This window comes from Loxodonta africana, chromosome X, assembly GCF_030014295.1.
Source record: "Loxodonta africana isolate mLoxAfr1 chromosome X, mLoxAfr1.hap2, whole genome shotgun sequence".
NCBI lineage: Eukaryota > Metazoa > Chordata > Mammalia > Proboscidea > Elephantidae > Loxodonta > Loxodonta africana.
This window is the reverse complement of record NC_087369.1, coordinates 98,594,688-98,606,942: the sequence shown is the minus strand read 5'-3', so window position 1 is coordinate 98,606,942 and position 12,255 is coordinate 98,594,688. Positions and strand designations below refer to the sequence as shown.

Genomic DNA, 12,255 nt, shown 5'->3' with positions numbered 1-12,255 from the left:
GTAACAATGGTACTAAAATCAGCTGACACTTACTGTGCAAGAACTATACAATCCTGTAAGGTAAAAATGCACTTTAAAAGCAATTTATGATAAACTAGCTCTCTAAAAAGTAATGAGCAGCACTCTAGGATAGGGCTCATGTGCCAAAATGTTATGTCAAAAGCACACTGAAACCCAGAGACCAGTGCCCTTTATTGTTGAATCGACCTGAAAACTCTCTTTAAAAACATCTTTTGAGTAAAAAGCAAAAAGTTTTACTAAATACCAGTCACATACTTTAAAAACAAATCAACTACCTATATCATATTCAAACAGAAACACTGGAGTAGGACTACACAATTGATTTGTTTCTTTGGTTACAAAAAAATGCTTCCACATCTCAGGTCATTTCAATGTTCATAAAGCAAAGTATTTTACCTGTTTGCCACTGCCTGGTTTCTCCCCTTCTCCTCTTCTTGGCTTTTTGTTTAAGTACTTTATTCGTATTAATGCTCTCACAAATTTGAAGGTACTGTGCTGCTGTGTTACTTCTGTTTTCTAGTGCCGAGTCCAAGCTATTTCCTGGAAAATTTGATACATCATTAAATTATATATATTTGCCCTTTTCTGGTTTTGGTTAGATGAATTACTGGAGATGGCATAGCACCAAACTGCCCTTTGTGGCAGTAAATTTCACAAAGTATACCCATATTCCTATTCATATTCTCTCTCTCTCAAACGGAAACCCTCGAAGCATAGTGGTTAAGAGCTACGGCTGCTAACCAAAAGGCTGGCAGTTCAAATCCACCAGGCGCTCCTTGGAAACTGTACGGGGCAGTTCTACTCTGTCCCATAGGGTCGCTATGAGTCGGAACTGACTCGACGGCAACGGGTTTGATTTTGGTTTTCTCTCTCAAACACACACGCGTGTCCGTGCAAACACTTTAAAGAACATATTACCTGAAATTAATTTTAAAATATCCCAGTTTATTCACCTGATGAAATAAACTGATTGGGTGAATTAACCTAAGATAAGCACAGTCTTGGCATCAGACTAATTCTCACCAATGAAGGCTGATGAAATTGAGACTTTGAAAAAAATACATACATCAGTGAACCAATCTTGCCGTGCTGACTGTGCGTAATGTGTAACAAACAAAACATATTTCTTCTATATAAGCTTTAGAATACTTAACGTGAAAAGTATCAAGTGTTAAAACAAACCCATTGCTGTCGAGTCGATTCCAACTCATAGCGACCCTATGAGACAAGGTACAACTGCCCCATAAGGTTTCCAAGGAGCAGCTGGTGGATTCAAACTGCTGACCTTATGGTAGCTCTTAACAACTACACCACCAGGGCTCAACCAAGTACTTAAAACTCCATCAAGTATTAAAATTAATTTTGGGGGGTTACAGATGTGGCACAGTGGTTAAGTGTTCAGCTGTTAACCAAAAGGCTGGCAGTTTGAATCCACCAGCTGCTCCTTGGAAACCCTACAGGGCAGTTCTACTCTGTCCTACAGGGTCACTATGAGTCGGAATTGACTCAACGGCAGTGGGTTGGTGGCAGACAATTTACCACAATTTTAAAGGGGTGAGTCGACGCGCAAGAGTTATTAATAAAATTCTAGTTCTTAAAGATGTGTGTCTTAAGACTTATGCTATTTAGTTTAGAAATGTAGGCCTACAAAAATGTCAGTTTAGCTTATATGCTGTGATACATGTCTCTCGTTGATTGCTCTGAAATCTACATTTAAATTTAGAGAATCAAATACTTTCCAAGGGTAGAAACAGAAAAATCAGAAACTTAAGTGATAAAAAGTCTCTTTGCTTAAAGGAAAAAAAAAAACTATCAACAGAATAATTCTATAAGAAGTTTATTAAAATTCAGACAAATTAAGCTGACACATGGGTTTTATATTAGTATTAATATAAATCTACAGTTTGCCAGGAAAATTAAGAACCACAATCCCAACTCTGAGCAAAGACTTTAAAAAGTGGTTAATATTCTGAACAATTTTTATTTTTCTGTGAAATAATTTCTATTTGATCATTTTTTTTTCCCATAGAAGCCTTTTATGTATCCTGAGGTAAGCTTGCCTGATACTTGTATCTTGAGGCAAGTCTAAAATGAGCTGCACCCACAGATTAACACGCTTTATGTCTGCATATAAATGAAATCAATTGTCAAAAGAGGCAAACTACTATGTAACTAGTTACGTCTGACCAGGCAAGACTGCAATCAGTGTATCTATATACACAAACTAATTGCTCATTTACCAAATAGTGTAAAACCAGATAAAAACAAAACAAAACAAAAAAACCCACAATTCCAACTCATAGCGACCCTACAGGACAGAGTAGAACTGCCTCATAGAGTTTCCAAGGAGTGCCTGGCAGACTGGAACTGCCGACCCTTTTGTTAGCAGCCGTAGCGCTTAACCACTACGCCACCACCCAGATAGTTAACTTATATTTCATACATAATGCCCTCTCACCTGAAGGTTGACAGTCTTCATACCTTCGGGAAACTCTTCTTTCGTCTCCTAAAAAAAAAAAAAAAAAAAAAAAGGGCTAAGTCAAAAACTGATATGCTGATTATTAGCGGATCACATCTTAATCTACAAAATCATACTTTGACCACCATCCCTTCAATTAAAATTTTTTTGTTGCGTTCTTCCACTCTTATGGATTAGATAATTACATATACTGAAAATAAGGGTTGCTGTCAGCATCCTCGGAAATGTTACCGTCTAGAAAAGTCTTACTTTAAATGAAAACTGGGAAGATATTTCTGCAGAGTATCCTCAACATTGAAGATGCTCAGTAAATGGCTGGGGAATGAATGAAACTTTCAGAGAACAAAGTTAAGATAAATTAATGCATTTGAATACCAAATTTTTTCAAACTAAAGGGTATGCCTGGCCTACATAATCAATTAACTAGAAAAGAGATAAAATAAACAGAAAGAAAAATATATAACTTGATAAATTTACCTTTCATTACATACTTTCTAAAAGGACATACCTGGGTTTCTGTTCCTTTTCCAAATCCCCAAATCTTATTATCTGTCTTTAATACATGAAATAAGTTTTTCCAAAAGGGGAAGAATCAATTTTCAAAGCATATTCCTATTTTTGAAAAATAAAACTTTTTATGGCACTCACTTATTAAGACAGGATTTAAAACAGACCCTACTGAAACACACAATGCATTAAGCAAGGTTCATTTTAAATAGTACCAGCTACGTGGTAGGAAAATCATGTAAAGTAACTAGAGATGAATTAGTCCACAGTAAAACATTTTATACTAGCCAACTATTGGTGCCATTAGCCACCGATTGATAAAGGCTGATCAAATACATATATTATGTACTTATCAGGTGAAAAAATACCAGTGTCCTACCATATGCCGCAGCCCAGACAACAGGGACAACTGTTTTATTAACATCAGAGTCCTCAAGCTGTGCCTCAGGGAGAGAAGTTCCTTCCTCTTCCCCTACAATGACTTCCATGTAAACTTCATCTGCTATTTCAGCGCAACCTAAATTTTAGAAATAATTGTTTGTTTATAACCCCAAATATTTAATAAATGGGTAAAAATTCCAAACAATTTATATCTTTCAACTGTCAAGATTTCAGTTTGGTTAATTTTTAAAAACTATATATTGGGCCCTTTCTGAGGCTAGTGCCACTGGGAGGTAATCATTTAAGAAAGTTCTTATTCTTCTCCTAGTCCTAAGAAAGTGGCTTTTTGAGTATACGAAATGTGTGCGCTTAAAATGTAGCGACTGATTTTTACAGTCTGTCAGGCATTACTAGTTTATAAAGTGCTGGTCTTCCGTAAGTTTGCCTGATGGCTCTTTGATACTCAGAAAAAATTTCTCACAGAAACAATCCTCGAAAGCGGTCCGTGCTATCCCACACACTGTAGCTGAAATGCAGGACTGCACATGTAAAAAAAAGTCAAATGCTAGTTACTGCAGAAGTTTTAAAACTTAGTATCTTATACACATATATACATATGCTGGTGCTCAAAAATACGTGGACACCGGTCAAAAGGCAGGATTTTACAAGAGAACTTACTGAGGGAAAAAAAGCATTAAGTGAGGTTCATTAAAAAAACTCTAGTATAATGGTAGGGGCAAAAAATTTAAATCTAGAGAGCCACTTAATACATTTACATGAAATTAATATCTATATAAAAAAAACCTATTAAATAAAAAATCTGCTTGAATGTATGATTTTGATTCATACCCTGGGATCATCTATTCACTACAGAATAGAGATGTGTGTGTGGCGGGGGTAAACCTCTTCTCTCCTAAGCTTCTCTTCTTTCCAACCCTCAGAAAGACACACTGGTCTAGATTTTCCACAGCCCCATGGAGTTCTGGTTTCAGCTAATCTAAGCTTCAGTCTCCCACTTCCTACTCCACCCTTTTCCTGACCAATGAGTAAAATTTAAGAATTTAGAGACTAAATAGAAATTTTTCCCTTCAGCTCTTTTCCTAAATGGGTTGGGATATTCAGCTCCCCACAGTGTCTAGGGTAGGAAACTCGAGGAGTGGGGATCAGAGCGCAGCACAGGTAAAGCCTCACATTGGTGAGGTAATGCAGGGACATGGTGCTGCTTGCCCTTCTAGGACCAAACCAAGCAGTGTTTCTCTCAGCAAGGCAAGATGACTACAGTAGCCTTAGGGAAGGCCTGTGTTCCGATACCAAGGCTGAAGAGAAAGTATGCAGAGAGGAAAGAAATGTTTTTCTAAGTAAAGTGTAGCATGGCAGGCAAGGAAACCTAAGGAGCTTTATTCATCCTGTGGTACTTAGCCCCAAGAAAGTAAGTACTTGGGGTCCATCAACAGCACGGTAAGTAAAGATCCTGGTAGCATGGCCTGGAAGAACATTTACTCAGCTAACCCTTCAGTGACAGGACAACCACCAGTTAACCCATCCACTGCTGAATCCAGAAAGAGACCAACAGTGCTCACTGTCACATAGAAAGAACACCAGCTGTGGAGTCAGACAGATATGATCTCAAATGCTGTCTTCCCCACTTAATACAGGAATGATCTTGGACAAATTATTTAACTTCCCTGAGCCTTTTCTCCTTCCATAAAACAGTGATAATATCACAAACTTTCGACATGAGTTGTGAGAATTAAATGAAATATATGCAACATACCCAATAATGCCTAGTACAAACTGGGTACTCAATAATTATATACTTGTGAGCGCCTCTGAAGTCAAGAACTAACTATATGTTGCTCATCTCTCTGTTCCTAGTATAGTACCTGACAAGTAGTATTTCTTGTTTGCTGATTTCAACAGTACGTGTATGCATAAATGGTCAACATGACCCTTCCCCTTTAAATTACTTACAGCAAAGGGTCAGGTTTAATTTACTGAACTTTGTTCCTAAATAGTGCTTGTACCTCAGAGATTGCAATTTTTTTTAAGAATTGCGTGATGGTTGCTGATAAGTCACTACAGTGCCTTACTGATATCATCTTCCTCTTGAGAAGAATCTTTAACTGCCATGTAAACCATCTTCTCCCGCTGCATTCGGCTCTGGTCAAGCACTCCAGCTACAGAATGTCCACTGGTGTACTCACTCTCTGTGACAATTTCTGTTCCGCCTTAAAAATTGAAACACATATCAAAATAGAGCAGTATCATGGAGTAACTCCCTTATGTAATAAGGGGAGTATGTAAGAAATATTTTCGCTTAAGAAAATATTCCAACGTAAATTTTAAAGTGTCAAGAAAATTGGCGTATAAATCACACTTGAAATTTCCAGTCGTCACGGAGAAATAAGAACAATTGCTAATATCTATCATACTTTATATGCCAAGCACTGTGTAAATTTTTAAGGTCCCTGGGTGGTGCAAATGGTTTACACTTGACTAGCTGAAATGTTGGTGGTTTGAATCCACCCAGCAGCGCCACCGAAGAAAAGCCTGACGATCTCCTTCTGTAAGATTGCAGCCACTGAAAACTCTGTTGACACGGGTCGCCATTAAGTCGAAATCGACTCAATGGCAATGAGTTTGTTTGATTTTTGATATAAGTCTTTTACATATATTTACCAATTTAATCCTCACAACAGCCCTATGGAGTATCTATCATTATAAGCCATTTTATGGATGAGAAAACTGAGGCAGGGGGAAGTTGAGTAATTCACCAAAGATCACTCAGCTAAATGGCAAAACCAGGATTAAAATCCAAGCAGTTTGTCTCTAGAATCCGTGCTCTTAAACACTCACTGTATTTTTCTACTCTAAACCAAACTCTCTCCCCACTCACTTGTTTTGCTATGTTCAGATGCAATACACTACTTATGTTTGAAATAATCCATAAATGATATATTCTACACTCCTGTTTTATATTCAAACAATTTTTATATATTAATCCCGAAGAGACCTATAAAAAAAAAATCTGCACTTTGAGGATGATTTCAGAATACACCCTAGAAAAGATAGGTTCTAATCCTTAACTATTATAGAAATAAATTAGCCTTTGTACCGATTTCGACATCATCTTCAGCCTCGGCTTTAAATATATACACTTTTATTACTTCTGAACCAAACTCATCTTCTTTAACATCTTGTGAACCATCACTGCCAATTTTTAATGGTGCGTTTCCCATATGTTCTAATTTCTCCCCAACATCATCCACTGTAAAATATAAAGAGGAAATCTATGTCACTCAAAAATTACCACTGACATTTAGTGGGTGTTCGGGCATAAGCGCAAGGTGCAATGTGTTAACCATCTACCAACCATATTCAATTGATTATTATGTAGCCATTCGAAGTATTATGTTTCATGAAAAAATACTATACAAGATCAGATATACTTACATAATTGCAATTATATAAAACTTATTCACAGATGGCAATTTATGTATACGAAATAGTAATCATATCGCTTTAATTAAGCCGATTTGGGAAAAGATTAAGTAATACCCCATCACTTTCAACCTTTTAAGTTAAACCCCCACACCAAAACTAAGAACAGATTAGGACATATACCACATACTATTCATAAAAGGAATCCACCAGCCACTCCTTGGAAACCCCATGGGGCAGTTCTATTCCGTCCTATAGGGTCACTATGAGTCGGAATCAACTCGACTGCAACGGCTTTTTTTAAACTCATAAAGTGAGCTCACATAAATAGTTCCCAAATTAAACAGCAATTGTTTCTAAAAGCCATTAATGTAAGAAAACTAGGGTTTTAAAAAAAAGAGAAAACACACAGAATGTGCAAATGATTTTAAACAAGTTTTTCAGAATTATAAAATCTTAGTAAACATTCTAATTGCAGCTGAGTAAACAAATGACAACTTCAGACTTGAAATTTTGTACACTTCTAGATTTAGCAATGCATGATATATTTCAAAACCATATACAATAGTAAAACAAGATTTAAGACTATCACATTTTAAGTACACTTAAAAAACTTGACTCTGCTGTACAGGCGGCTTTAAGAGTAACATCTAGTTTTACATGAATACTAAGCATGAACTATGCAATGAACACATATTAACCAACTTTGTTTTCTGACCATAAATAATAATTGAACAGTATATTCTCCCCAAATATTATCCATCAATTTTTTTACTTCAATTCTTGCCCCTATAAAAACTGAAATGTAGTCTAAATCAAAGATCTGCTCATCATTTGTTGTTGCTGTTGCTAGTCGCCTTCAAAGAAAGTACCATATACGAACTGTAAAATCTTGAGACCCAGACTACATCTAAACAATTCTAGAACTAATGAAAACAGAATACAGTGTTGTAAGTTTCATTAACTCAGTATTCTTTTCTAAAAAATAATTTCAGAAAGATCTAAATGGGTCAAAGCACCAATTTTTCCTACTTCAGTTTCAAATCTGACATAACTTCAAAAATGTTCTTTTGGCCTTTCAAAATGGTGAAATATAATAAATTTCAGAAATTCTTTTTATAACACAAAGCTACTTTAAATTTGTGATTAAATGATTCCACACTATTTTAAGAGTTCAAATAGTTATTGTTATGAAAGAACATACCCAAATGATCAAATTAAAGAGATTAAATATTTTTATGTCATCACATAATTCTATTACTACATTATTTGAAAATATTTTTTAACAATGGGACAGACTAAAATGAAATGCAAAAATGAAGTATCTGATATTATCGGTTTAATAGTTTCTCTTTTAAAATATGTTGAAAGTGTAAGATCATAAAAACAAAAGTTGGATAATGTGAGATCATAAAAAAAACAAGAAAAGTTTTTATAGAGAGTACTTTTTCAGTAATTGGGAGTGTGCAGCAAGGTGTATATGGGTTTTTGTGTGAAAGACTGGCTTAATTTGTAAACTTTCACTTAAAGCACAATAAAAATTATTTTAAAAAAGTACTTTTTCATTCTTGAAAATAAAGACAGGATATACAAAAAATTCACAAAGTATGCAAAATATGTATCTCAAGTTGGAATAACATAGTAAATTAATAAAATAATAAAAATATTTTCATCTGACACATAAAATATTGCTTTATAATACTTGAATGGTTTGAAGTGACCACAGTTCCGAGATAAGCTGAATTAAAACTGTAATTCACAAATTATAACTCCTGAAACAAAACACATTTTTTATCACTTCTCAATAGTTCTGCACCACAATTTTAGCTTAAGTATTGAAATTACCATTGCTATTCTGATTCTATTTTCTGCTGTTATTCTGATTCCACTTCTACCTTTCCTTAAAGTCCATATTGAGTCTTAAACTATATCCATTATCTTCTCTTTAGATTAGACTCTTCTGAATGAACAATACCGAAATGTATTGAATAACTTAACTTGTTCCATATTTTAAGTTTACAGAGCACAAGGCTTTTAAAGGTGTTGGCATGTAGGCAGAGTTTTAAGAGAAAAGCCATCAACTTGACCACAATTTAGTCTGTATATATCCTTTGTAAGAGAAAACACAAAGTTAACAAAGACTTAATATATTCAATCAACTGACTTTAGAAACAGATTTGCAAAGACTCTCCTTAACTCATTAAAAATACCTACAATATAAGCTTAAGATTTTTGCTTGCTGTAAAGCATGCAATAGCCACACCCCACAATGCCTTCTCTTAACCCACGTGACAGTCCAGTCAGCGGTGAGCTGGCCATATAACCCTACTGGAATACAGTCTACACAGAATTCTACTGGACACTACAGCATAAAGGAGTAAAGGTGCATTATCTGCCAGCACTGCAAAGTTTGCTAATATTTAATATTCTTTTACATTCCATCAGCACAATTTGAATTATTCAACTTTTATTTTAGCAAAATGTAAAATACAACATTCTCTTTTAAGGAGTAAGTAGGCTTTTTACTTTACCCCTTTTATTATCACAGATACGGTAGATACGATGCTATCAGTATAAGGATGGAGGCAGGCAATGTGCAATGGATCCGTATTTCACAATGGTGAAAAAAACAAACATTAGTAACACTTAAATTACAAAGGTGTTCCACTCCTAGATATATATTCAAGAGAAAAGAAAACAGTGTATGCAAAAACTTGTACATGAATGTTCAAAACAGCATTATACGTAATAGTCAAAAAGCGTAAACAACCCAAATATACATCAGCTGGTAAATGGATAAACAAAACGTGGTATATTCATACAATGGAACATTATTCTGCAATAAAAATGAAGTATTAACACATGATGCCACATGGATGAACCTTGAAAATATCATGCTAAGTCAAAGAAGCCGGACACAAAAGCCTATGTATTACATGACTTCGTTTATAAGAAATGTCCAGAATAGACAAATTTATAGAGACAGAAACTAGATTAATAGTTGTCTAGGGCTGGGAGGTGGAGGAATTGGGAGGTGACTGTTTAATGGGTGTGAGGTTTCTTTTGGGGTGACGAAATGTTCTAAAATTATGGTGAAGCATAGGAAGCACTGAGTATCTGTTAAGGGAAACAGAAAATTTGGCAATGGATACCAGTGATGGTCGCACAGCATGATTAATGCAACTGGTGTCACCAAATAGTACATGTAAAAAATGTTGAAGTGGCCAATATTGCTATATATATTTTTACCACTATAAAAAACAATTAAAATATTAAATGGTTGTAATGGTTGCACAACTGTGACCACACTAAAAACCACTGAATTGAACACTTTAAATGGACGAATTGTTTGAATGTGAATTATACCTCAATACAATTGTTACATTAAAAAAATTACAAAGGTGTTAACCTTTTTTCCTTTACCCCGGAAATTAAGAAGGTTTGAATGACATTCCCAAATTGACCCTAGCAAGGTATTTTGCTTTATACAAAATTATGTTCCTGAAAGAAATATAAACTAGTTTTCATGAACAAAAAAAATTCTTTAAGTGCCATTATACTGACTCATTATTTAAAGGAAACTTTTCACAAAGAAAATGTTGCTGTTGTTAGGTGCTGCTGAGTTAGTTCCAACTCATAGCGACCCTACATACAACAGAACAAAACACTGCCTGGTCCTGCACCATCCTCACAATCAGTGCTATGTTTGAGCCTATTGTTGCAGCCACTGTGTCGGTCCATCTTGTAGAGGGTCGTCTTCTTTTTTGCTGACCCTCAAGTGTCTTATAAGTGTTGGTTATATTTAAAGTAGGACACGTATGAGGCAACTTTAGACAGTTATCATATATTAATTTACGAGTTACTTAGAACACGTGAACTCAGTTATACCTCAGATATTGAGAGAAGACAAACTCCCTGCCTCCAAAATGTAGCTATTGAAGAGGTTTCTTTATAAGAATATTTAGGGATTCAAGAATAAGAGAAAGGTCTTCTGTTTTGAGTCCTCAAATTTATCTCTTGGATTTTGTGAAAATCTCTATTTTGAAAAATACCAGAAAAGAGGACCTCCTGAACTCACATTGAAGCCCTTCAAAGCAATTTGCTCTCTAAGTCCTGAAGGATTCGATAGCTGATAAAAAATCATCTAACCAAAGAGGTAAAGAAAAGAAAGTGCAGTGAAGATTAAGGAAGAGATGGGGAAAATTAAATCAAAATAGAATGAAATAAATCAATGAAAGAGGCAAGAAAGAGTAACCAAGTCCTAATTTGAATATTATAACCATTATAAAAATGGTCAAGGATCTAGCTGGTGGTAAGACAAAAGATATGAAAAATACTTCATTTTTGTGTTATGTATATTCTATTCAACTCAACGGCAGTGGGTTTTTAGTGGGTTGGGGTTATTCTCCATAACAAAAATAATTATTTCAGTTTTAAAGGAATTTTTTTAAAAGTTGTTGCTGTTGGTTTATTAATGACTAAGGAGTTAATTAATGCCCCCTAAAATGACCCTGGAAACCCTGGTGGTGTAGTGGTTAAATGCTACAGCTGCTAACCGAAAGGCTGGCAGTTCGAATCCAACAGGCATCCCTTGGAAACTCTATGGGGCAGTTCTACTCTGTCCTATAGAGTCGCTATGAGTTGGAATCGATTTGACAACAATGGGTTTGCTTTTTGGTTTTTTGGGAAAATGACCCCACAGCAACTCTAACATTATTAGAGCAATACATTGTTCTTTTTAATTTTCATTCTAATTCTATTAGACTGGAATTAGATAGAAATCCTTTGCGTTAAATATATACGGAAAGATCAAGATAAATATCCTAATTGAAAATATTCTAGACATGTTTTTTAAAAAGTGCTTTTGCAAAGTTAAATCATAATATACCTCAAGGTATGACTATTTACAATATATGACATTTAAATTTTAGGCCACTTTAATACCAAACAGTTTAATTTGATGGATAACTTTTCTGAAGGCACATTGTATTTATTTTAATACACAGGGACTATCAACTTTTGCCATGCCATTTTATATGATGGCCATAACCATGATTTTCTTTAATTTTTTACGTCAGGCTAGTTATCTAGTGCTGCTATAACCGAAATACCACAAGTGGGTGGCTTTAACAAACAGAAACCTATTTTCTCACAGTTTAGGAGGCTAGAAGTCTGAATTCAAGGTGCAGGCTCTAGGGAAGGCTCTCTCTCTCTGTAGGCCCGGAGGAAGGTCCTTGTCTCTCCGGGCTTCTGCTCCTGGGTGACCTTCACGTGGCTTGGCATTTCTCTTCCACCTTTTGCTTCTTTCACTTGCTTAAGGCTGACTCAGAACACCAGGGCTCTACTAATTCTGTCTCATTAACATAACAAAGACAACCCATTCCCAAAGTGGATCAGAACCACAGGCAGAGGCTAAGATTTACAAC

General features: G+C 35.3%; 1 protein-coding gene across 1 annotated transcript in view; it reads right to left on the bottom strand.

The window, feature by feature from the left end:
• ZNF711 (zinc finger protein 711) overlaps positions 1–12,255 on the bottom strand; it is a 29,951-nt gene that overhangs the window by 3,049 nt on the left and 14,647 nt on the right. Inside the window, exons 4-8 of the mRNA XM_023551416.2 lie at positions 6,504–6,656; positions 5,479–5,616; positions 3,387–3,524; positions 2,480–2,527; positions 418–561 (exon numbers count right to left, since the gene is read on the bottom strand). Of these exons, the coding sequence (XP_023407184.1) occupies positions 418–561; positions 2,480–2,527; positions 3,387–3,524; positions 5,479–5,616; positions 6,504–6,656 (621 nt within the window). The remainder of the gene's footprint in view (positions 1–417; positions 562–2,479; positions 2,528–3,386; positions 3,525–5,478; positions 5,617–6,503; positions 6,657–12,255) is intronic.